The sequence below is a fragment of the Rhipicephalus microplus genome, chromosome 9, assembly GCF_043290135.1.
Source record: "Rhipicephalus microplus isolate Deutch F79 chromosome 9, USDA_Rmic, whole genome shotgun sequence".
NCBI lineage: Eukaryota > Metazoa > Arthropoda > Arachnida > Ixodida > Ixodidae > Rhipicephalus > Rhipicephalus microplus.
The window spans coordinates 25,086,185-25,113,386 of record NC_134708.1 but is presented as its reverse complement, the minus strand read 5'-3'; the positions used below and the strand labels follow the sequence as shown (position 1 = coordinate 25,113,386).

The window sequence follows — 27,202 nt, the reverse complement described above, 5'->3', positions numbered from 1 at the left end:
AATTAAAGCTTGCACAAAGGGTAATAAAAAGGGAACACGAAAACTCAAAGCATTCTGACCGCAAGTCGTCCGCCTGGAGCCGCACAATTACGGCTCGAGCAATCTCGATGCAGTAATGAAACACGTACATATGAGTTCATCTGACGCAGCCTCTAGCGAAACCCATAAAAGAAGTCTGCTGAACGTCTTGTGAGCTAGCGATTCGCATCTCACAGGATTCCCTTGCCTTTCACTCGGTTGGCGCTTGCGCGTTGATGGCCCCATTTAGAGTACGCCGATCTCATCTGGAGTCCACATCAAAAGCACCTCATTGATAAAATAGAAAGATTACAAAAATTGGCAGTTACATTTGTATATTCTGACTTCTCGAGGCAATCCAGTTCTGCAGGCTTGCTCGCAAGGGCAAACTTAGAACCTCTTTCGCAACGCAGAATTATCTCGTGACTAAAATTTCTTTACCAATTGTATCATGGTCGATTCCGCATATCACGATCTCATTACCTGCTAGACCCGCCTGAACACTCATCGCGACTGAACCATTCTACAACTATCCACCAACCTTGCAGTCGTGTTAACGCTCACGAACATTGCCTTTTTCCGCCAGCTATCCACCATTGGAATAGACAGGACAACAATATTTTGTGCCGTAACACTATTCAATCATTTATGAACATATTACAGTGTGTCCATTTTTGAATTATGAGCTGTTTGACATTGTATCTTCTTCCTTGTTCTTCCGGTATGTATTTTCTTTCGATGCTTAGTGTGTATCTTCTTGTCTCCACTCCCACATGGGCCGTGAAAAGCCTGAAGTATGCTCAAATAAAAAACAACGGCCAACTAAGCACACTGCCTGGGACAGCTGTGATCACGCTGCGTCACGTCAGCTCAAGCTCGCTTCCAATCGACATGTCGGTCGAACCCACGACATCCTTCGAACGCTACCTCAGCTACCCATGCTACACTTCAAAGGTGAACTCCTGTATGAACATTCACGCTGGCCGTGTAAAGAATCCAGTTAGGATGAGCACTGCCCACTCACTGATATCGTGTTGTTCTTTGCCCATGAACTGGCCACTTCGATAAACGAGAATAAAACTGCTTATTATCTTCACTATAATTGTTAGAGCCTCGGACAAATGTAATCAGGACGTTCAACGTCACAGGAGGTCACCGAAAGCATTTAGGCTTGTGTCAGAACAAGACCACATGCTTGGAGTGCTTAACGAGTGCCACCAATTAAGTGGGCAAGACAGGCACTGCCAGATAGTTGTTGATAGTTGCAACACACGCAGTTGCCTAAGCGGCCCTTTTGCCTTTGCGGTGCAAGCGTTGCAAACGTGATTTATCGAGTGGCGTGCATCCGCCGTCGCGTCAGACTAGGTTGCCTGGCGAAACAGGGTTGCTTACGAAAAAACAACCAACATCCGGCGCGCGCAATCTCTGGACTCGTCGTACACAACTTCCACTAAACCAGTTTCTCTTGTTATACTTTTATTTCGTCTTGAAGGGGACGCCCGACAGTGTGAAAAAGCGTCCGACAGCAGCTCCGGAAGTAGGTTTATATCAAACACGTTCTCCCCTCCTTATTATCCACCTCCTTTCCTTTCTTTAATAAAGGCGTGGAGGAGGAGCGGTGGGGAAAGGATCTCGCAGTTGTGAGACTCCCCCCCAAGGCTTGCCGCTCTCACTTTTCTTCGAGGTGGTTTCACGTAGCGACGTCGGGTTGCGCGAGAAAGAGTGGGCGTACGCACGTACATGGTCGTAGGCCGAAGTCCACCCTCCTCTTTTGGCGGCCGTCAACTCCTCCCCTCAGCGACGCGACTCGCGTGTTTTTTGTCTGGATGCACTCACACGAGAGAACGTAAGCGACCGCAGTGCAATCATTCTGCCGTATTGGTGCGTGCAAGTGCGTTGCCGGTCTCTTCCAAGTGATCCCCTGCTCGTCTAACCCTATAGACGTCTCTCGGAAGTCGCCGCGAGATACCGGCCAGCCGACCTGCGTTGTCCTCCACGGAATCTTTCACAGTCACCAGCAGCGAGGACGGCTAAGTTCGGCGATGATGTCGACTTGTGCGCGCTCTGTGATACTGATCTGTGCGTGCGCGGCTTTGGCGGCTGCATTTGCGGCCGAGGCGCAGTTTGAACTTGTACCCGACACCGAGAGAGTGGAGCAATACGACGTGCTATTCCGTCAGCTGCCGAGTCGCGTGAGTACTAGCGCACAGCTATCTAGCAACTGCGCTTTTCTGTCCAGTTAAACGTGCAACGGTTACGGCGCGGGGCTGCTGGATCAAAGGTTGCGGGTTCGATTCCAGCCGTGGCAGTCGCATTCCTATTGAAGCTGAATTCCAGAGGCCCGTGTACAGTGCGATCTCACTTATCGTTAAAGAACTCTAGATGGTTGAAGTTTCCGGAGCCCTCCACTACCGTCTCGCACACTGGTAGTAGTACTATGGATGGTAGCGGGGATGGTAGCGGTGGTGATAGTGAATTAGAAAAGGTACAGGGACTTAGCCTAGCAGTGTTGCCGAGGACATGGTGCGGGTGGTGGCTGAAGCAAACAATAACTGTATGAATAGCATTGTACTAGTGTAAATAATTGTAGTGGTGGTAGTAATAGTAGCTAAATCCCATTAGTAGTAGTAGTAGTGGTAGAATAAAAATATTAGTAGCTCCATTTTACTCTGTACTTTTATGAAGGGGACAAAGGAAAATAACTTGACAAGCTTGACTATCTCTTGTCTAGCTCTTCTGATGGAAATGTACTTTAAGAATCAATCTCGCGAAAGCTAGTGAGGTGAAAGTTTCATTAAAGTGAAAACGTTGGTAATTAAACGGTCAGTAGAGCCCGAATCTTAGAAGAAAGTACCCGCGATGGGTAGTGAGGAAGACAAATTCTTCGTTCAGTATGCACTGTAGCAATATCCAAAAGCAATTAGCACTGTAAGAAGCAAGACATGAAAAGTTCTTGAAGATGAGTGTCGCTGGAGCTAACGTCCTCTCTGCCAAGCCAATCAGCGTCTTTTTCCTTAAAGAAGACATTGATTGGATTGAACGATAACTGACCATGTCTTCAAGGAAGAAGACATGGTCGTTTGGAGTACTCTACTTGACCACTTCACTTGACTGCTTGAAGTTTTCAAGGCAGGGCACCTTGTCGAAACTTTTGCTCCGGCGACACACAGCGCTTGAGGATTTGTGAGCGCAGCTATTAGGCGCCAGTTTCTGTGTTGAGAGGCGTAACCGTTGCCATTGCCGTTGCTGTCAGTGGTGTAACTAACAGGTACGAGAAAATAAAATATATATACGCAGGATTCAATGGGATTCGGGCCCGGGTCCTCAGCGAGGCAATCGAGTATTCTGCCAGAGAGCCTACTCTTGGCTGAAAATCATTTGTTTAAAAGACCCAATACAGGTGTCCTGTCAGGCAAGTAATCGCGTTAGCCTATGCAATATAGCTTGGGAATACAGTAAAATAACGTTTCAGTCATCAAATACTTCTAATTACGCAACATGTGTGTGTTTTAATGCTTCCCACCCACCGCAAAGTGCTCAACCATAATTCATGGTCGTCAGCCACATGCAGCGTCCACGAAGTACACATAATGACTTAAATGATTCGCAGCTGGTACCTCGCTCACCAGCATAAATACGCGTAATGACGCAGTGAGTGATGTCCTGCTGCACAACAATTATGATTTATGGCGTAGTTGATACTCGTGGAAAGCCATAACTTTAAACACAGTTGACCTTGCCCCTGCGTGAAGCTGCGCTCAGCATAGGCGCCATTGTAATCTTAGCAGATTTTTTTTTTCATCTCGTCAAACTCCCATTTTTCTCTGAACTTCTGCTTTGACTAGGAGCAGCACTACTATAGTAGTGATGTGATAGGGGTAGCTATACTATGGGGAAATAATTCGAGGGTGGGGGGCATGGGCCCAGTGTACCACCCCCTGGCTGAGCCCCTGCCTTGTAGCTTGCACGGCAGCGATGCAATGGTCTGATATACAGCCAGCGTCGAAAGTTTAGACACCTTGGAAGACTATGAAAAGCTGAATATTTCCGCTTCATTGGCAAGCAGCGTTGAATGTAGACTTCCGGCCCGTTCTGAAACGCGCTAACAGCACATATTGTGCAGTTTGATTGAATACAGTCACAAATTGCTGAGCGATTCGTCGTATTATCAGAGTTGGCGCCGACTGTACCCGTCGCATTCACTGTCCATTAATAAAATGGTCTTTTTTTTCACTGTGCGTTCGCTGCCCAAAAAGTGGTGATGATGTCCAGCAGCCTTGTTACCAAGTTACGATGAGTCAGTCTCAATGAATGATTCAAGCTAAGTTGCACTGGCGCGTGGCGATTGCGCTGGTAAACGTTAATTCTTCGTAGCCATTTGCGTCACGTAGGCCCGGCCACTTTACTGCGAAACATGTGCAGAAAAACAGGGGTAATGACAGGTCGTACAAAGTACCCTTACGTTCTCGCGGAGTCTCGTACACGTTGCATGAAGCGGAGACATGAGTGGTTGCCCCCTTGCAAGCACAAAGGAAACGACGAACCGTAAAACGCTATTATTATTAGCACATAGACAAACATAGCACTCACGAAAACCGGCATTAAGTAGTGCGCATGATACCCCGCGATAGAACTTCTTGGAAAACCAAAGGCACTTCAAGTGCCCTATATCCGTCTATCCTTCCACCTTCGTCGCCTTGGCGGCGAGTAGCGCAGGCTAACGCTTCCAGGGATTGTACTGCAATACCCAATGAAGTCTACTGAACAGAGCCTTCTGTCGTAGCTGAATTGGTAGAGCACACAGGAACCGTAATAAGGAGGTTGTGGGTTTGGATCCCACCGAGGGAAAGGGTGTTTTTACCTAAGCTTGAGTTCACTTGCGTTATACTCTATTACTACGTGATACACTCAGAGAAGACAACTATCGGGTATAATTTCCGTGACCAAATTATGAAAAAAAAAAATCGGTTAAGCCATGACGTAAATAGCAGGATATGCGTGTCTTGTGTACCGTAGCATGAACGACGAAATGTCATCGTGATGCCGTGGTGTCCGTTTGCTTACCCAGGCATACACCGGAATAGGCACGACATGATGTCCATGCATGAGTGACACCTTCCACAAAGTCTGTATGGGCGTGCCGGTCAAATCCACCTACCCCTATCCCGCCTAACTCCACAAAAATTGATTTGGAGGCGGCCCTGCTCAGCTGTCAGGACCTGAAGGCCCTGGTTCAATGGACGCGGGTGGCGTTGCTTGCCAATGGAACTCCGTAATAAGAGTTCCGTGCACTTAGTACTGTGAGGGAAGGAGACCAATGAGTCGCCAACCGAATGACCTCGCTGTAACCATTTAATGGTTATGGAACGTTTCACCCACCACCGCCAATTCGTGGCAAGCATGAACGACAAGTTATGGCGTGAATGGCATAATATGCAAGCCTTCTGTATTAATATACTTTAGTTACAGTCTGTAGCGAATACTTCGCGTAATTACGCCGAGTGTTAGAAGTGGCAATCTGTAATACAGCCATTATTATTATTATTATTTTGACACCGTATGGTTGGATGACTGATCCTTGCGATCAAATGTCAATTCTTTCTTCCCACAGTCGAATTAACCTTATCGTTGAAAGTTAGTGTTGTATTTCGCTAAATGGGCATTTAGTACTTGTTGTCGTTTTTGACTGCACAGTAACAAAAAAACAAAAAAAATTGAGGCAGCTTTGTACTGGGGGTGCCGCCCTAAATAAATGTGGAGCTGGGGGAGTTTTCCTTATTTCTCTTCGGTTTTTCTTTCTCTTCCCTCCTGTATTTTTTCTTTTTAACTTTTTTTCATTTTTCTTTCTATTTCTGTCAATTTACTCCCCTCTCTTAATCTATTTTTTTCTTTTCCTTGATCTTTCTATTTTCTTCATTTTCCTTTCTTTCTCTATTTCGTGCTTGCTTCCTCAATCTTCTACTTTTTTTACGCATGGTTTTGACTGCCTTGCGTCAAGCGCAGTAGTTTTTTTTCTTCTTCGTTGCTTATGATGATAAGTGATCTTCACCAAGGTGCTCCAAGAACAAGATAAAGAAGAATGCTCCTTAGCGCGAGCGTGCGCTCAATACGCTACCCACGGATCGTTTGCGTCAAGCACACGACAGCTCCGCACATATGGGAACCCTAAAGCACCTCTGAAAATGCCTCGAACGAGCACGGGACTCGCTCGCTGGATTTCGTACCGATCGGTTGTGCCTTTGCGATCTCCGACGACGGTGCAGCTCTGGCCGACTGGACTCGCCCTACGCCACCGTCTGACGCCGACAAGAGCTCTCGCCGAGTGATGCCCCGTCCTCGGACTCCTGCGACCGTGTCCATCTTTCCTATCTTCTCTTTACTTCCGTCGCTCGCTGTTCCTGCGCCTCGCTCTCTCCTTCCTCCCTCCATATATTTCTTTTAATCCAATCATTTTAATCCCTCCTTACCTCCATCCCTTGTGAGCTAATGTTGAGCTGTCGCACTCTGATGCAGACAGTTACGCGGGCTCACTTTTCTATTCTTTTCCCTTTAAAAACCGCGTAAGAAAGAACGAACACCTTATCTTCTCCCGGTCGCTCGCTGGGTTTGGTGTCGACCGGTTGTGCACCCGCGACCTTCGACGACAGCGCAGCTCTGGCCAACCGGCTCGCCCTACGCCATCTCCAGACACCGACAAGAGCTCTCGCTGGGTGATGCCCCGTCCTCGGACTCCAGCGACCGTGTCAGTCTTTCCTATCTTCTTCTTGCTTCTGCATGTGGGTCTCTCTGTCCCCCTATCTCTATCCCTATCCCTTTTATCGCTCCTTACCCCCATCCATCGTGAGCCACTGTTGAGGTGTCGCACCATGATGCAGACATGACGGGGCTCACTTTTAACCTCTTTTCTCTCTTTTAAGAATCACTTACACTTTCTTTCTTCTTTCTTCCCTCCACGTCCTTGCGGTGCAATTCGTGACGCCAGCTGTCGGTTCACATGCCCCGCCACGGTGGTCTAGTGGTTAAGGTACTCGGCTGCTGACCCGCAGGTCGCGGGATCAAATCCCGGCTGTGGCGGCTGCATTTCCGATGGAGGCGGAAATGTTGTAGGCCCGTGTACTCAGATTTGGGTGCACGTTACAGAACCCCAGTTGGTCAAAATTTCCGGAGCCCTCCACTACGGCGTCTCTCATAATCATATGGTGGTTTTGGGACGTTAAACCCCACAGATCAATCAATCAGCTGTCGGTTCACGGGACGTCGATCGGTCGATACACGAGACATATATCTGTTGTGAATTGTCACCTAGCCCGCTTTGCCAACCAGTCGCACTCCCTTTCTGCCTTGCCTCGCGTGACTGTTGTGATCGATGAAATGATTACACTTTGTTTTCTAGGTTCGCGAGACTGCGCAAGGGAAGATGCCAGCGTGCAGTCGATAGACACCAAATCCTGACTGACTCAACGCTTAGTGGTTACATTCTACGTATTTTATGAATAAATAGGTGGCGAGGAGGAGATAGCACTTGCAGGAATGGCAGCGAAATCGATAAACAAACAGTTCTCTCGCCTTTGAACTTGGTGTGGTTTAGGGGGAGCCCTTTAATATAATATGCCACACGGACCCAGACGTTTATCTTCGCTTATCTCAGACGTCCCAAAAAGCGCTGTTTATCGGCCCTATACGAAGCACGTCGTGAAAGCCACTGTCAGACATATCCGCGTAGTATGGTGGGCTCAAGCAACACATTCATTCATTCATTCATTCATTCATTCATTCATTCATTCATTCATTCATTCACTGTTTATTCAGACAAAAACAATGATTGCCTAGGTTGAAGGGACTAAAGGCAGATTACCTCTGCCTGACTAAGGTACCTCCACCCATACATTTGCTCAGGTGAAGTGAAACAAAGGATACAAATTTCATTCTGCTGTTGAATGAGGGGACACAAAAGTAAAATTCAACAAGTATAACAGATTTCGACACATACGTTTTAAAATAACACATTACAGTCATCACCAATTTGCCGTACTAATAATATATATATATATATATATATATATATATATATATATATATATATATATATATATATATATATATATATATATATATATATATATATATATATATATATATATATAAATGCAACAAGGAGAAATTTCTGACAGAACTACTGAGTACCATAGAGAAGTACATTTGAAAAAAAAGAAATTGAGCAATTTTCATCTAATATGCAATAGCACGAACGACAAAAAAGAAACATTTATAATAAATAATACAATTAAGGCTCCTTACAAGAAAGGAAGTACATCTTAACTTTTTTCTTCACACTGTTTTTAGTGTTATGTTCTTTCAAAAGTTCACGGACATAGCTATTTTCGAGGAGTAGATAAGGTATTTGATATGATAAAGTTTGCTTACCATATGTTGTTCTGAAGAAAGGCAATCGAAAACGATCAAAGCGTATATCGCTTGGGTAGCAATGCTCCCCTTACCTCACATACCTTATGAAAATCGCGCGTAATATTCGATGACATGTCAAAAAAAAAATATGTTGTGAACAAAGAAAGTCGACAAAGTACATCGGAGTAATTACGAATAATTTCGTAAGGAATAAAGCTATACTTGCACGTCTTACTAATTGACCACTCAGCTTGGAAAAGATAGTAAAGCTGCCAGCTTTATAGTAAGCTTTATAGTAAGCTTTATAGTGCCAGCTTTATAGTAGTATAGTAGATAGTAAAGCTGCCCGCCGACAGCGTCTACAGAGTCGGAAAGGTGTCATCGGCGCCACGTTTGACAGAGATTCATTCAACGCGTGTGCCATTTTTGCACGTGTGTCTCGCGCCGTGCACGGTTAAGAACGCGCGCCGCTTTGAATGGCTTCGAGTGTTGTTGACCTGACAGACGGCACGAAACCCGGTTAATTTACCAAGCGGCTACATGAAAAGCGCGGGAAAATGTGCGCGACTGGAGCAACCGTTCTCTAGTCGGACTGATCTGCAGACTTCCAAAGCGACGTCTGACAAGCCATTTCGCAGGGCCAGCTGGGGCCCAGCGTAGACCGAAAGAAAGGAACTCGCCGCAAGGTTCTCTTATTCCATTTTCTTCTTTTTAAATTATATTCGTACGGAAACACGGCTGCTGGGTGTTTTCGTTAGCTGGAAGCTGCGAACAAGCACTACCAGCTCTGAGAGAGGGGAATAGCCACGTGATTGAAGAGGAACCACTCTCTTTTGAAATGCCTCGTTTTTCCTTAACGGGCTCTTCTTTATTTGCACTGGCTATAAAGCAAGAAGATGGTTAAATAGCGCGTTGTCTGGTTTTGTCCGTGTCAGTGAATGCAACAGAGGCAACTTAAAAGAAAAATTTAACGCGTATAAGGAAAGGTTGGCGCCAATGTTGGCGTAATATTTGTCGCATAATAGTTCCCTTGCGCTATGGTTGCCGTCGCAAAGTGGTCAACGAGAACAAAACTGTGCAAATAGGCATGTGGATTAAACACTCATCGCCTAAGTCCCACTACTTTAATACCAACAGGTAGCCACTCAACATAAACGTTTACAAAACAGAAAAGTTTGCTGAAACTAAATTGACACACAACACAAACGTTTGCAGAGATGCTGTGACAGGAACTCTAAAACGTTCACTACAACTCTTTTGAGGTTTTGGCGTGAGCTCTTCTAGATTTACGAGCGAAAAAAAACACGCAACACTTGCGAAATAACACGCACACACACAGTGTTGTGTGTGTGTGTGGGGGGGGGGGGGGGTTCTTTCTAGCATTTTGTCTTTTTGCACTGGTAAACTTATCTTAATAATGAACCAGCTCGCCCAAGCCGCAGTTTTAGCATTCTACACAAGTATTAAGTGAAGTGGCCTCTGTTATAAAATTTGAAAGTGAGTTACGTCAACGCATTCCCGTGACAGGGCTGGATCTCACCAACAACCTTACGAGAGTAGTAGCCAGCGTTATAGAGTTGCTGCAAGCAACACTGTTCACATGCCAACGGCATTTTGTTGCATAGTCATGTGGTTTACACTGCTGAAATGAACCATGCCCAAATTGACTTCGATATTTTGAACATGTCAATGGCAGATTTATTTTTTCCTGAACTTCTTCTCACTATGCACAGCTAAAAAGTGGTTTCATGCTTCGCAATATATCGCCTGGTGGTAAACCATGAACGAAAGGGGTTGTACCGAGAACTCACTTTCCCAATTTCGGGAGTAATGCATATTGTTGCGGGTTCGCGGCTATGCAGCTATGCGGGCGGTGCGAAGAAGAAGACGACGACGTTTTTGGGCTGTTCGAAAATACACAACGGCTGCCATCTTGACTGCTGGAGTACTTTTCTACTCTAAAGTAGTAAATACATTCGCAACATTTTGGTGGAGGCGCTGGGTACGACGCAAGACGGAACTTCGAAGCGGACGTGTTCTCGACTGCCCGACCATGGCAACAGAAACCAATTCTGCCGCTCCTGTTTCAGCCGCGACTCCGGCGCAGCCTGTACAGCCGGTCGTATTGACGCAACCGCGCGACCCTGGCAACTTCTGCGGCACCGACCATGTTGACGTTGACGACTGGATTCCGAAGTTCGAGCGGTTTGCAGCAGTGTACCGGTGGGACCCTACGATGATGCTCGCCAACGTTGGCTTCTATCTCTGCGGAACAGCTGGCGCGTGGTTCGAGGCTCATGAAGCGGACATAACCAGCTGGGATACTTGCAAACAGAAGCTTCGTGACCTGTTTGGTAAGGCCGTCGGACGCCAGCGGGCCGCTTCTAAAGAACTCTCTGGTCGGGCACAAACTACGACCGAATCATATGTCACCTACATCCTTGACGTTCTCGCCCTTTGCCATCGTGCCGACCCCAACATGTCCGAGGAAGACAAAGTAAGCCATTTACTTAAAGGCATTGCAGATGATGCTTTTAACATACTGGTTTCCAAAGACTGTTCCACCATTGATGACATCATCAAAGAGTGCCGCCGATTCGAAGAGCTGAAGAGTCGCCGGGTCGCCAAGAATTTCTTGCGTCTTCCGAACACGGCCGCTACGTCATCTTGCGAGGACCTTCAGCCGCCATGCAGTCAACCACATAACAACGAGAGTGTGGTTCGCATCGTTCGTAGAGAAATCGAGGCCGCGTCTCCGTCTTTTCTGACCCGCCCATCTGATGATCGACCAACGATCTCGTTGATCCAACAGGTCGTGAGAGAGGAGCTGGCAAACGTTGGGCTGCAGCCTGTATGTTCGTTGACGGAACCTCGGGTCAGTACCATAGCGCCTTCTCCTGCACCAGAAAGATTCCGCCGCTATCGTGATCCTGCTCAGTGGAGGACACAGGACGACAAGCCTATATGTTTTCATTGTCATGGTGTAGGACACATCTCCCGCTACTGTCGTTTCCGCACGTATCCACCTCGGTCGTTTCCTGGCTATCGACGTGACGACAACCACCGGCCCCTGCAGTACAGCGCTCGTGACGATGGACCGTACAATGGCACTCCTGCGACGCCAGTCCGCCGGTCCAGCCGTTCGCCGTCCCCGCATGACCGTCGCTCCAGGTCACCTCAGCACCGCCGCTATTCGTCGCCCCACCCTAGTGGACGCCCTTCTTCGGAAAACTCAGCAATGCAGCTCCCGGAGGTGACGCTGCATTGGACTCCCGACCTGAAAACCCTCTGCTGACCTTGACTACGGACAAAAACCTGCTTGATGTAGAAGTGGATGGCCTTCCTGTTACTGCCCTTATTGACACCGGCGCACATATTTCAATTCTGAGCTCTGACCTCCGTGCACGATTAAACAAGGTCCTTACGCCGCCAGAGTCCCTATTTGTACGTGTCGCTAGTGGAGCGACCCCGGCTGTGCTCGGAATGTGCACCGCGCGTGTGAGATTCGCCGACCGCCAGACGTCCGTTCTATTCCATGTTCTCGCTCACTGTCCACATGACGTCATCCTTGGACTCGATTTTTTGTCCGACCACTCCGCTGTAATTGACTGCTCAGCCGGCGTCGTGCAACTTGACTTGCCTGCGGCCACCGAAGAGTCGAAGATGGTACAGAACAAGCTTTCGTGCGCTGAGTTTGTTCGCCTCCCACCCCAAGCCCTAACTTGTGTCACAGTTGAACCATATCCCAGTGTTCCGGATGGGGATTACGTGGTCTTTCCCTCTCCTGGTGTTTTACTGGCCCGCAACGTTTCCTCCCCGTACACCATATTAACTGTCACAGCGAACAAGACGTGCCTTCCTCTTCTGAACTTCGGACTCAGCCCTCAAATCCTACCACAAGGCATTGTTCTCGCCACTCTTTCACCGTCACACGAGTGCCAGATCTCATCAGTGTCACGTGAACTGGCCACAGTCGCCTCGCCGAACCCGCATAGCACCGACGCAGCCAACTCTACACGGCTCAACAATGTAACTAAGATGATTGCCTCAGACCTGTTGCCGTCTCAGGTCAAAGACCTCACTGATCTTCTCACGAGCTATTCGGACATATTTGACTTTGACGGTAGGCCCATGGGTCAAACATCGCAAGTCAAACATCGCATTAATACCGGTGATGCAGCTCCAATTCACAGGCGTCCCTATCGAGTGTCACCATCAGAGCGCCAAGTTATCCAACAGGAGGTGAATAAGATGCTCACAAAAGGCATCATAGAGCCCTCATCGAGTCCGTGGGCGTCCCCTGTAGTCTTAGTTAAAAAGAAGGACAATACCTGGCGTTTCTGCGTGGACTATCGGCATTTAAACAAGGTCACCAAAAGGGATGTCTACCCGTTACCTCGTATTGATGATGCCCTGGACTGCCTTCATGGCGCAACCTATTTTTCTTCGATAGACTTACGCTCCGGTTACTGGCAGATCGCCGTGGACGACCTCGACCGGGAGAAGACCGCCTTTGTAACGCCCGACGGTCTCTACCAATTCAAGGTAATGCCGTTTGGCTTGTGCAATGCGCCGGCAACGTTCGAGCGGATGATGGACACGCTTTTGCGCAGCTTTAAATGGTCTATCTGCCTGTGTTATCTGGACGACGTGATTGTGTTTGCCCCAACCTTTAAGTCTCACCTCGAGCGCCTTTCCTCAATTCTTTCAGTATTTCGAGAGGCTGGGCTCCAACTTAATTCTTCGAAATGCCATTTTGGGCATCGCCAAGTTACTATTCTAGGGCATCTCGTTGACTCCTCCGGCATCCGCCCCGATCCCGACAAAGTCCGAGCTGTCCTGGATTTTCCTGTACCGACTTGTGTCAAGGACGTTCGAAGTTTTGTGGGCCTATGCTCATATTTCCGACGATTTGTCAGAAACTTCGCAGAGGTCGCACGCCCCCTCACTGATCTTTTGAAGAAAGATGTACCATTTGAGTGGGGTCCTGATCAAGGCACGGCCTTTTCCCAGCTCATAACACTTCTGACCACGCCACCGATTCTCGCCCACTTCGACCCGTCTGCTCCAACCGAGGTCCGCACTGATGCTAGTGGCTACGGTATTGGCGCGGTTTTAGCCCAGCGTCAATCCGGTCACGATCGAGTTCTTGCGTATGCCAGCCGGCTCCTTTCTCCTGCCGAACGCAATTACTCTATTACGGAACGCGAGTGCCTGGCGCTTGTATGGGCAGTTGGTAAATTCCGCCCCTATTTATATGGCCGGCCTTTCACAGTTACCACTGACCATCACGCTCTATGCTGGCTTTCAGCCCTCAAAGATCCAACGGGGCGCCTTGCTCGTTGGGCTCTGCGCCTCCAGGAATTCACATACACAGTGGTTTACAAGTCTGGCCGTTTACACCAAGACGCCGACTGCCTCTCCCGGTACCCCGTTCACGCTCCAGATCTAGTAACCGACGACGCGTCCATCTGTATTTCCTCGCTCTCTGCTTTCGGCAACATGGGATGTGAGCAACGGCGTGACGCGTCCCTACGCGAGCTAATCGACCGCCTGAACACAGGCTGTACAGACAGTTCGCTTCGCATGTTCGTTGTCATAGACGGCATTTTATACCGCCGCAACATGCACCATGTGGGAAACGAACTACTACTCGTAATACCCACTCATTTGCACTCGACCGTACTTCAGCAACTACATGATGTACCAACGGCTGGCCACCTTGGTGTTGCCAGAACGTACGACCGTGTCCGCCGACGCTTTTTCTGGCCCGGCCTCTACCGTTCTGTACAACGTTATGTTAGGTCTTGTGAGTCGTGCCAACGCCGCAAAAGGCCAGCGGTACACCCCGCCGGGCTCCTTCAACCGATCGACGTACCTGCCGAGCCTTTCTATCGTGTCGGCCTCGACCTGCTGGGCCCTTTCCCTCTTTCTACCGACGGTAACAGGTGGGTCGCCGTCGCCATAGATTACTCGACCCGTTTCGCAATTACGAGACCTCTTCCAAGCAGCTGCGCTACAGATGTCGCCGACTTTTTGATTCAAGACGTCATCTTACATCATGGTGCTCCTCGTCAACTGGTCACCGATCGCGGTCGCTACTTTTTATCTAAGGTAATTGACGATCTACTTCGTTCTTGTGCAACCAAGCACAAGCTTACGACGGCCTACCATCCTCAAACAAACGGCCTCACAGAACGTCTGAATCGCACACTCACTGACATGCTCGCCATGTACGTGTCCACGGATCATCGTGACTGGGACATTGCGCTACCCTTTGTCACTTTCGCTTACAATAGCTCACGCCACGACACTGCTGGATATTCTCCCTTTTACCTTTTGTATGGAAGAGACCCGACATTGCCGTTCGACACGCTTGTACCCAACCCTGCCGACCTGTCCACAGCATATGCTCGCCGCACTATTAGCACCGCGGAGAAAGCCCGTCAGATTGCCCACCAGCGCCTTTCGGACTCGCAGCTCCGTCAGAAACGTAGCTATGACAGCCACCATCGGGACATCCACTTTAGTCCAGGTGACCTCGTTCTTCTGTGGACTCCGTCGCGACATGTTGGTCTGGCTGAAAAGCTTCTACCCAAGTATTCCGGACCTTATCGTGTGCTACGGCAGGTAACTGATGTTACCTATGAAATAGCACCTCTAAACCCTTCGATACCTTCCACATCTTCCGACATCGTCCACGTCGCTCGCCTCAAGCCGTACATCTCGTCCAACACCTGCTAACAAGCGCCGGGTCGGCGCTTTTCGCCGCCGGAGGTCGATGTTGCGGGTTCGCGGCTATGCAGCTATGCGGGCGGTGCGAAGAAGAAGACGACGACGTTTTTGGGCTGTTCGAAAATACACAACGGCTGCCATCTTGACTGCTGGAGTACTTTTCTACTCTAAAGTAGTAAATACATTCGCAACAATATCACTTATCCACAAGTGCCGTCATCTTGAGCTTTTACAGGAAATGATTTTCGCCGTTTGGTGCGTCGCAAAGCCACAGTAATAATCCCATAAAACGTCTAAAGCCCACGTGTTGCCTTAAGTTCAAATTCGCTCGCGCCCGTGTACTGTCAAGGCTATAATCGACACCCATGGCTGTTCTACGCCTAAGGGTGCTGACATCCAAGTGTGTTCTACTCCTCAGGGTGTTCGACAGCTACCAGTGTTTGATTACCAAGGGTGTTCTATAGCCATAGGTGTTCTACGCAAGGGTGTTTGGTAGCCAAGGGTGTTTGATTACCAAGGGTGTTCTATAGCCATGGGTGTTCTACGCAAGAGTGTTTGGTAGCCAAGGGTGTTTGATTACCAAGGGTGTTCTATAGCCATGGGGGTTCTACGCAAGAGTGTTTGGTAGCCAAGGGTATTTGATTACCAAGGGTGTTCTATAGCCATGGGTGTTCTACGCAAGAGTGTTCAGTAGCCAAGGGTGTTCTGTAGCCGTGGGTGATCTGCGCTCAAGGACGATCAACAATCAAGGGTGTTCGACCGCCGATTAAGCATGTTCGGCAAACCACTTAAAGGTTGTTGTCGAACTTCATCGAGCACCTTTCCTCCTTTCCTCCAGGCAAGCGATCTTTCAAGGCGTGTTCTCATCCAAGAGAGATGCGTCAATTAGCTCCGTATACTATCCAAAAGTAGCACGTGAGGTGCTTGTGAAGATGACGTACGTATTCGCTGTAATGAAGGTGTCCCCTCGGCGGCACCCTTTGAGTGTGCGCGCCCTTTCTAGCGAATTCCCAGACGTTAGTGTGTGCATGGAAAACGTGATGTGGGCGAGAATTTACATGTCCTGGCGGCGCACGTATACGTGATATACTCGTAGAGCCGGTACTATTTTACGCAGACAGATCTACCATGGTTGTGTACTCGAGGGCACGGCTCGTATATATAGTGGAGATGAAAACATGTAAACACAAACGTCGAGATTAAAAAAAGAGAAGAAAAAATGCCCTTAACAGAAAAAACTTGTGGCGCACAGTGACGCCATGTCTTCGTAAGCAACGTTCCTGACACTATATGTACGTTACCGGAGCAGCTTCGCATTCTCTCGCAGCTCCGAGTCCGCTAAAGGTGTAAGTAATGCAAGGTAAACGGCATTTAGTCCACCTGTTTACATTTAGAAAAAAGAAACGCGTGCCCGTTTTCGTAATACCCGAGAAACTTGGCGGTGACCATCAATAATTAGAGATTGTTGCTAAACGCTACTATTGAAACCGACAGATAATTTAGCCTAGGATAGGGGACATTATTTGTGTTTGTGGTTTAGTTGTAGTCCATATATATATATATATATATATATATATATATATATATATATATATATATATATATATATATATATATATATATATATATATATATATATATATATATATATAAGGGAAAGAAGTGTATACCTAAGGGCTCGTTTTTCCGTGTTTTTAACACAATAATAATGAGATATAACAGACAGTAATGCCAAGGAATGTACAGGGGAAGTTATTAACATTAATGGAATGTAAATAAGAAGAAAGAAAAGTGGATGAAAAAATTACCAACTGTAAGCAGGAATCGAACCTACGACCTTCGAATACATATAATATATATATATATATATATATATATATATATATATATATATATATATATATATATATAGTAATGGTAATATTGGCTTTCAAATAAATTAAAATTCATGTGAACAAAAAAAAACCACTCTTTCAGTTGGTGGGATGCCAACCCACAACCTCCGACTTACAAGTGTTATGTCCTACCACTTGAACCATATATGGTTGTGTGCAGGGTTACCCTTCAGGGGGTGGGGGGAGGTGAAGGCTCGTCACAACACTCCCCTGCCTATTACGTCAATGTATAAGGTGCCCCGTCTTTGTGCCGCCCTCTTAGATGTCTAGGGGGGTTGGTGGTTTCCCCTCTGCGCGCCCCCCTCGCGCACGGCTATGGCTTGAGCTACAACTTTTCTGTGCGAGAGCTTCGTTTCGGCAGACTTGATTGCTTAGATGGCATGCGGCTTCGTGCACGTGTGACGCCCTCTGGTGAAATAGTGCTTCACACTCGCCGCCTGGACATGAGTGGCACTGGCGAGCCCTCCCAGGTATTCAGCATCATCAGCCTCATCGTCATTATCATCATCATTAGCCTGCCTACGCCCCACGTGGAGCAAAGGCCTCGCCCACGTTTCGCAAAACAACCTTGCCCTGTGCTTTCTTCTGCCACGTTATACCCACAAACCTCTTCATCTAATCCACTTACCTAACTTTCTGTCTTCCCACTATTCGCATTTGCCTTCTCTGAGAATCCAGTCGGTTACCCTTCATGAGCAGCTGTTATCCTGTCTACGCGCTACGTGGCCTGGCCATGTTCAGTTCTTTTTCGTTTCAGCCGTGATGTCCTCAACCCCCATTTGTTCCCTGACTCACTCTGCCTTTCATTATAGCTACGGGCAATACAGAAAGACGTGCCCCTATAGGACAATTTTCCGACTTCGTAAAATGAAAATTGTTGGAGTTCTACGTCCCAAAACCATGACGGGGGACGTCGAAGTTGAGAGCTCCGGAAATTTTGACCTCCTGGGGCTTTTTATCTAACTTTCACACAAATCTAAGCACACGGGCATCAAGCATTTTCACCTCCTGCCACCACAGCAGCGAGATTTGATCCTGCGATCTTCGGGTCAGAAGTCGAGACCGTCACGGCTAGACGACCGATACGTGTACTTGGCAAAAAGGGTGGACCTCACGCACTTTACCGGACATTGTTGAACTCTGCGTACACCACTACGCGTTACCGTACAACTTTATGCAAGCGTATATCACGCAGTGCGTCCATCAGCTTCACATACAGGGTGTCCCACGTAACTTTAGCCAGAGTTCAAGAACATGCCGGAACACGCAATTACGATGCGACTAAATGCATGTTGTTCACCGTTGCCTGGAGTTAAACTATTTTTTGTGTTCTCAAGTAATGTTCACTTAGATCTGTTTGATGAGCTAACTTTCGAAGGAACAAAAATGGATAAAAAATTTCAATGAGAAAGTTGTAGATTGGTTTGCAAAAAAACCAAATAGATAGTTTTGAACTCTGTATCTGTTGAGTATTAGTGTTTTACTGCTAATCACGAATGCCAGCGAAATAAAAAAATACCACGTGACAAAGCCACTCGCTCGTCAGCATGCGCACGATGATTCTAGTGCTCCCTAACGTTCCGCCAACGAACGACGCGCTTCCCTCGCACCAGTTAATGACAGCGATAAGCAGTCACAGCGGTTATCGTTTCTGTGGCCGATAGCAAGACGCGTTCATCGTAAAGCCACCACCATCGTTGCTGCCCTGCCGAGAGAGTACAATTTGGGCAAACGCTATGGACGTTCGTACGCTGGACGTTGGGAAGCACTAGAATCATCGTGCGCAGTGACGCGCGAGCGGGTTTGTGCCATGGTATTTTTTGTATTTCGCGGGAATTCGTAATTAGCAGAGAAACACTGATACTTAACAGATAAAAAGCTCAAAACTGTCCATTTGGACGTTTTGCAAACCGATCTACAACTTTCTAATTGCGATTTGCATTCATCTTTGTTCCATCAAAAATAAGTTAATTAAACAGGTATAATTAAACAATATTTCAGACCACAAAAAATGTCTAACTCCAGACAACGGTCTGGAGATACATATGTATAGACATCGGCACGAGGGCGACTAAATTCCTGAGCAACAGGCATTTAGTCGCGTCGTGATTAAGTGTCCTGGTATATTATTAAAATCTGGCTAAAATTGGGTGAGACAGTCTGTATATGGCGCCAAATAAATGTTTCTCATCCTCCCCTATCATACAGTACTATCTACAACGATGTGAGCTGTTTAGATGGTTAAGTGTGGTGGCCCTACCTCCTGCAGGCCTCCGCCCATGTGCGCACGCCTATGCTTAGTAGTATGCTGGAGGGAAACTTGATTGATTGATATGTGGGGTTTAACGTCCCAAAACCACCATATATTATTATGAGAGACACCGTAGTGGAGGGCTCCGGAGATTTCAACCACCTGGGGTTCTTTAACATGCACCCCAATCTGAGCACACGGGCCTACAACATTTCCGCCTTCATTGGAAATGCAGCCGCCGCAGCCGGGATTCGATGCCGCGACCTGCGGGTCAGCAGCCGAGTACCTTAGCCACTAGACCACCGCGGCGGGGCGCTGGAGGAAAACTTGCACGTGTTTATTTTGTGCACCTCAGTGATACTGAACGTATGAGCGTACCACTCCGCCAGCCTGATCGCCCTTTTTGAAGGAATTTCGAAAACGCCGCATCAGCCCATTTCAAACCGGCTGCACCCATAGTTGGAGAAATTCTGCGCGTGATTAAAACGTTTTGGGGCGGCTTGATCGTGGTAATACAGTCGTGACAAATATGAAAGGGAACACCGAAATCGTCCGCAAAGCGTCACAGTCGATAAACACAGTTTCCAAACGGACAAGTGTTCGTGAGATTAAATCTTCAAGCGGTAAACTACTTCTTACAAATCAGTACATGACATCCTGACATCAATACGTGACATTCGTCTTCGTTACATCGCCAGCAATCGTTGCTTAAACACGAATTCAGCGTTCCCTTTCATACATGCTATCGCTCGTACATTACCACTAAACCTGCGTGTCGCCATGGCTTCTGTGCATGCAGAGAAACGAAGTCGGCGAGCCTTGCCGTAACAGCAACCACTGCAGGCGAGGAATGTGCTGTCTTCTGGCGAGAAACCGGACGCGCACCTGCCAGCTGATGTCGAGGATCGGCGAGAAGTGCACCGATGGCCAAGTCAAGGGAGGCGCCTACCCGGACCACTGTCCCTGCCTTCAAGGTAGTACGGTCCATTCATTCATTCATTCATTCATTCATTCATTCATTCATTCATTCATTCATTCGTTCGTTCGTTCATTCATTCATTGATTCATTCATTCATTGATTCATTCATTTATTCATTCATTCATTCATTCACTCATTCACTTGCCCCGCCGCGGTGGTCTAGTGGCTAAGGTACTCGGCTGCTGACCCGCAGGTCGCGGGTTCGAATCCCGGCTGCGGCGGCTGCATTTCCGGTGGATGCGGAAATGTTGTAGACCCGTGTGCTCAGATTCGGGTGCACGTTAAAGAACCCCATTTGGTCGAAATTTCCGGAGCCCCCCACTACGGCGTCTCTCGTAATCATGCGGTGGTTTTGGGACGTTAAACCCCACATACCACCATTCATTCACTTATTAAGATGAAAGCCTTACACGCCTCATCAAACGCGACAAGTGACCGTCAGCGGCGTAGACACGTGTTTACGCTACTGACGTCATCATGAAGCACGTCAAGATGATCGCCTTTAGTAACTTGGCATTGCGAATGACCTTTTGTATAGCGTCACACGTGTGGCATGGGCGTATGTTTACTCGCGAACAAATCAATTGCCCAAGGAAAACGTAGTTAGACAACTACGTTAAGGTATAGTGCTGGCACGATCTCGAGGCAGCTCAAGAACAACGTTTTTTTGTTTCCCTGGCTTGTAGTACAAGCATTCTCCACGCACCGGAGCCGGGGAACGTGTATTGAAGTGGGTCAACTTGGTCCTAAATTTCAACGAAGATTGCAGTGTTTGCGAACTCTGCGACCCGCATGCAACCGGAACCCCTGTCAGAGTTACCAGTCCATATTTCACTCATCGTTGTTTACGTGCAACGCGTGCAAGTGACAGCCGAGGTCAGAGCGGTTGCAAGTACTATACGTCACGAATTGCCGTCCCCACGTAATTGAAGCCCCACTTGAGAGTGTGCTGGCCCGTCGCCGCGAAAATGCTCCCTGGCCATCAAAACCGAAAGTACATTATTTTTCTTCTTAAGGTAGCAGTGTTAAAATATAGATTCTACGATACTCTTTTTTGGACTGCTCAAACGCCAGTGTTTTTATTTAGAACAACTGTAAGAAAACGTCTCGTGTTTGCGTCAGTGCACCCCTTCGGGTGCGGCCTATATAATGAACTGCATGTGAATATGATAGACTTACATGGCACCATTTCATGGTGCGTGATATTCTAATGCACCACACAAGAGGACATAGAAAGTGCATTTGTATATATTATAGTATCGAATCCGAATTAATTGTAATTGAATATTTATTCATCCTGAATTAAACTAACAGGTAATCAACACAAGAGAGGTATAAGAGAATCCACGGTCCCCTTACCTTTCGTGGCTGCATCATGTGTTAATTTTTCATCAACGTTGTGTCAAAGAAAGGAACTAACCCTTTATCCTGACATTGTTCGTGTTCTGGTTTTGCACAATTAAGGTCAAAGCACACTCTCCAAACGTAATTCTATTTCGTTTTCAGTTTCGCTAATATTGAGTGTGGAAAAATTATACTTTTGACATGGCAAGCGAAGAGCGTCACGTCTAAATATTTATAGAACATACTGGTACCTTCAACAAAGTGATGATGTGCAATACACTCCTAATCAGGTCCTGGCTAAAACTGGCTATATCCAGGAAACTGGAAGAAAACTCTCCATTTTCCTGGCTATATCAATCACTTTAAGTGGGATCTGATTGCGAGTGTATTACACCGCAAAATGAATTGAAAGATGAGAACATATTACGCAAGAGATCCAATTAATCCAAACGTCAATGTATCTCTTTCTTGACCACTTGTCGGCTCGTCTATCAAAAATAAGTTGAATCAAATGTGTACAAAACGGCTCGAAGTTTTTTTGAAGTCAAAATAGTTGAAGCTAGCTTTGCACCCGTGAAATCTGAGTAAACAGTAGAGCTGGCGGGCAGGTGCAGAATTGCCAGTTCCGCTTAGAATAAGCGGACTTGGGCTTCCTTTTTTGAAGAGGCGGTTGCATAATTTTCCAGTCACTTGTAGCGTGTTTTTGCTTATTTTATTTTCCCGTCAGTTATAGTTATTTCAGAGATCGTGAAATCAGCCAATATATAACGCGTTTATCCATGTCTTTGACTATTTTAGTGTTTCAGTAATTGTGGGAATCAACAAGCGACACTGGTCGTGAGCTAGCAAACATGCATTCAACCGAATTGAGAGACAGTATGAAAAAGTAAATGTGCACTTTCATTCATATTTGCGTATATTTTTGCTGTGCAGTATAATTAAATTGATTTTTTCAACTCCCCTTTATATTTGAAGGACCTTTTTTAGTATAATTTGTAGAAGACGAACAGTTAGTCTGTATATTAGGCAAGAATATTTGAAATATTTTGAGGAATGGGAAAATTCATTGAGCTTCCGCTTCTTCTGGGCTCATATGTTGATGATTATTTGCTTGTTGGCTTCATAGCCCATGGCAAGCTTGAGCAGGCGCCACGACCTGACGAGTGCAGGTTTACCTATTTAATTTTTCTGCATCATCACCATCATCTTTTTTTTTCTTTGTCGTTTGTACACCATTTTCTTCATTCTTTATCTATGTCTATATTGCACTCTTCCACTGTTTTCTCTTCTCGACCCTCGCATCATTCCTCCTCACTTGTATTACACATACTTTTCTATGCTATATGGTACATTGCTATGCTATGGTTTACCCTCTCACCCTTTTCTTCTTCTTTCCCTCCTCTTTACCACAGGATCAGTCCTCCTCAACTTCGCTTGTATTTCCCACTTCTTGCTATGCTATACTGAACATAGTAATGCTACAGTTTACCCTCTCAGCTCCTCTTTTTTCCTCCCACATGCCCTCACAACTATCCCCCTAAGCCCGACTTCCTCTTGCGATCCCCTTGTTAAACTATTTCATGCAAAGCTATGCCATTGTTTACTCTTAACTCTGCATTTTTTCTTCCTCCTCATTCTTACTTCCCTTATGCACTCCCTTGCCATACTATACTACTATAACTATACTATGAGTTGTTTGGCACATACCCCCTCCCCCCTCCTTTGGCGCATATCCATCGACGTTTCCATCAACGACACCGGCCTTACTGAGGGATCAAACAGTCATAGAAATGCCAGCAAAGATACAAAATGAACAACTTCGCTTACCCCACGTGGCATGTGAATCGTTGTTTACACCGAGCAGACGACTCCAGAGGCAGCGTAGAAAATCAAAGTGGCTCCACCTCGTAGCTACGCCGAGCACTATCGACCCGTTGGCGTTGCGCTCTCGCGTGGGGGCGACCCACTTTCACGGCGTTGGCGGGAAAAAAAGTCCGGTTTGTCTTCCTCGACTCTCTTTAGCCTTTGTGTGCCACGCGCTCGCTGAATGAAAGAGCAACGCGGTGGCCTGCGTATCAAAATGCGTCGACTGAAAAACCGGACTCAAGAGGTCGCAGACAGCTGGAGGAGACGGTCCACCACGTTGCGGCTGAAGCGGCAATGCTTCTTCTCGGCGTTCTTATGGGACTCTCATTTGCTCTGACAGCGGCACGTCCAGAATTGTATCGCAGTTGTTCACCGTCAGTGACAGGCCCGGGCTTATATCAAATGAAATGTCAATTTTTGTACTTGCGCTTCAGTAGACAGTTGATCGAGCGACGTAGTCTCTTGAGGATGCATGATTCCGTGGCAGCCTCTTCTTCCCTCAAGGTACGAGGCCTGTTGATCATCTACTAAACCGCAATTTGAACTATTGACAAGTGCACTCATTTTGAATACTCTCAAGTACTTCCGGCGTGTTTATAGGCAGCCAAAACATTTGTTCAGAATCACCAAGGAGTCAAATACAACGATACTCCTAGCTGGCATGTAAGTATTTCGCCGTCAAGTCCAGTTTTACCTCAAATCGGACGTCTATCTGGAGGCCATTTCTGCACTTTCACTTGGCGATATGCGAAGGAGTGGCTTCGTTTACGTTGACCGCTATTTGGCAGACATCGGGATGGACACGTTGTTTCACCGGGGCTTACGGCATCGGAGATGATGGCTTGTCGAGTGATTCCCTAAACTGCTCAATACTCTGTGAACGATTGGAACGTCGACGAAGTCAGCTGCCGGTCTAGCTTTTACGGTTTTCCCGTTGACAAGTTGACTCTCAAGTGGACTGCGGATCACTGCATCGACGAAAACATTGCAGTTTTTATTCGGCACTTGCGCAACACCGCCCGTTGCCGCTGTGACATTGCTCGCCGCATCACGTGGAACACTCTGGCTAAGGTTGTGAAGTACGAGGCACTCACGGACGGCAGGTCTTGCGGCGTTGGCGCGAGTACTGCTCGCGGAGCGAGCTGTTTCCGCGTTGTTGACTACTCGCCGGGCGGCCACTGCAGACTCCCGTTGTGCACCGACGCAGTCCGCGTGCCGCCCAAGCGAGGGTATAGGCCCACCCCGTCCAACCGACGACGCGGGTCTCCTCTCACAGGTGGCAGCGCCGCGCTTCGCCGGCCTCGTAATTAGTTCGATCCCTACGCTATTTATTTATTTTTATTTCTTTACAAAATACTGCAGGCCATGTGGCCCATGCAGGAGGGGCAGGGTACAACATTAATACATCTACAAAGCACTTCTTTATTCTTCTTATTCATCTTCTATATTTCCGTTTTTTTTATTCTTCTTATTCATCTTCTTTATTTCCGTTTTTTTATTCTTCTTATTCATCTTCTTCATTTCCGTTTTTTTATTCTTCTTATTCATCTTCTTTATTTCCGTTTTTTTATTCTTCTTATTCATCTTCTTTATTTCCGTTTTTTTATTCTTCTTATTCATTTTCTTTATTTCCGTTTTTTTTTGTGTGTGTTTCTGTGAATGGAAGTGTGGACGGGTCCCGTTGTTCCGACGGGGCGACCCCGCTCTGACGGTGATGGTCGGCGATGCGGGTACCCCGTGCCGTAGTCTAGCGCAGGTGTCGCCAGGAAGCGGACGAGAATATACCGTAAATTGCCGCGCCTAATGGGCACACGATAGCGCTAAGGATGGACGCCAAGTCGTATTATGGGCAATACTTATTCATTGGGATCACGACGAAAGGCGTACCCTTTCTTACAGGGAATCCTAGTCTAATCTGTGCCGTAGTCGTCGTATAGTAGTAGTAGAGAGTGACACAGTTCCTGCCCACGGCAAGTTATCTTTTCATCCACTTTTCTTTCTTTATAGTTACGTTGCAATTATATATATATATATATATATATATATATATATATATAAATATATATATATATATATATATATATATATATATATATATATATATATATATATATATATATATATATATATATATATGTGTGTGTGTGTGTGTGTGTGTGTGTGTGTGTGTGTGTGTGTGTGTGGCCAATAAAGCCATTATAGTCTTTATCTCGAATAGAAGTTACAGTGAGAGCAACGAAAAAGAAATGAAATTTCTGTTTTGAATTACCTCAATACGTCTATAGTATTACTTGCACAAGCAGGAATTGACTCGTATACTTCGTATTTCAGGCCACTGCGTCTTTCCTCACTTTATGTCTTTACTTTCACACTTACAAAAAACTTCAATCTCTCTCTCTCACACACACACGTGTGTGTGTGTGTGCGTGTCTGTGTGTCCGTGCTTGTTCAGCCAACCGAATTTCCTGCGACGTTATCGCACGCAAGTAGTTCTTACGCCCTATACAAATGCCGGCAAATATACAAATGCGGGCATGGAATCATCACATGATTCCATTGTTTCACAATTTCATGGCGGGACTAAAAGGCCGAATTGTGTCTGTGAGCTTCCCGACTAAAAAAAATCAACAACTCTGTGAGGAGTCACAAAGAAACAAGGACAGGATTTCGCAAAAAGTGTAGCCGAGCCCATGGTTACCGCTCTCTTATGTGTTCTCTTCAAATCTTCTTGACAAGCACAATTTTTTAAGCACGTTGCTTTGCCCATTTCGTTTTTGCTCCAGAGCAGTGTCATGCATGCCATCTTGTGTTTTAAGTAGCTGAACGGCCCATGAAGTTGTATGGCTTGTTTCCTTTTAGTGGCATTTCGTATATCAAGTAGTTTCGTACACACCAACCTACTTCTTGTTTTGTTAATTACATTTGTAATCTTGTGCGACTCCCAATACACCTCTGAATTTCTCATCGTGAAATAACAGGCAAGCATACTCCCTCCGTGCCAAAATCATTTTTGCCAGCGCGTATATTGTGCGTGCCAGCGGGTATATTTTGCGATCTGTATCAACAAAAGCATGTACACCATTGGTTCACTTGAAGCGTATTGGGCTTACTTCCTGTGAAATAGGGTTTGGGGGGGGGGGAGAGGAACGAAATGTCTAATATTGATTCTACATTGTAGGCGAGAGCCTCGAGTGGCTACGTTCGCGCTCCCGTTTGCAATACTTGCGCGGGAGTTTGCAAGACCGTAATGTCTCGCAAGAGCGCGCGAAGCTCTCACAATGTCTCTACAAAAAAGCCCGCGCGACCTTTTCATAGGGATGACGTCATCACACGATACCATCGATTGGCGAAAGAGGGACAGTGCAAAACAAATAATCCGTGTGCATGAAGTGATTATTACACATTTCAAACATGTTTTTCTCCCTCACAGGTATCTGCTCCCTGAGGCGTGATCGACGTCGAAATTTCGGCGACAACGGAGTATGCGTACCGGAGACCCAAGGTCAACGTCCGGTGACGTCAGAGACCCGGCAGACGCGCCAGTTCTTCACACCCTAGCGGCGTCAGGGGCATTCATCGAGGCCCGCCCAATGCTATTCGAACGTGCTATGAAGAAGTTATTCGCCACATTGTATATTCAATTGAACTTACTCTTGCATTTTTATACAATAAAAAGGGAAAAGAAATTTATTGAAGTATGTCTCGTTC

The 27,202-nt window shown here is 46.8% G+C and overlaps 2 protein-coding genes across 5 annotated transcripts in view; one reads left to right on the top strand and one right to left on the bottom strand.

Annotated features, from left to right (window-relative positions):
- LOC119164937 (CMP-sialic acid transporter) overlaps positions 1 to 27,202 on the bottom strand; it is an 81,669-nt gene that overhangs the window by 26,443 nt on the left and 28,024 nt on the right. The window contains exon 1 of one of the 4 annotated variants that reach the window (XM_075873355.1): positions 23,456 to 24,714. The exons of the other annotated variants lie outside the window; for them this stretch is intronic. Within the exon in view, the coding sequence (XP_075729470.1) occupies positions 23,456 to 23,467 (12 nt within the window). The 5' untranslated portion in view covers positions 23,468 to 24,714. Of the gene's footprint in view, positions 1 to 23,455; positions 24,715 to 27,202 lie in introns of those variants that run through there. 4 annotated transcript variants of the gene reach the window in all.
- Positions 804 to 27,184, top strand: LOC142771623 (uncharacterized). Its single transcript, XM_075873359.1, has 3 exons — positions 804 to 2,210; positions 20,105 to 20,279; positions 26,925 to 27,184. The coding sequence occupies exons 1-3, from the start codon at positions 2,061 to 2,063 to the stop codon at positions 27,050 to 27,052; spliced, it is 453 nt and encodes a 150-aa protein (XP_075729474.1). The 5' UTR covers positions 804 to 2,060; the 3' UTR covers positions 27,053 to 27,184.

What these genes read in the sequence shown, in the direction of transcription:
- LOC142771623 (XM_075873359.1), top strand. Translation starts at nt 2,061, where the DNA reads ATGATGTCGACTTGTGCGCGCTCTGTGATACTGATCTGTGCGTGCGCG. An exon ending in TCCGTCAGCTGCCGAGTCGC is followed by an intron (nt 2,211 to 20,104) that starts GTGAGTACTAGC and finishes CTGTGCATGCAG; the next exon opens with AGAAACGAAGTCGGCGAGCC. An exon ending in CCACTGTCCCTGCCTTCAAG is followed by an intron (nt 20,280 to 26,924) that starts GTAGTACGGTCC and finishes TCTCCCTCACAG; the next exon opens with GTATCTGCTCCCTGAGGCGT.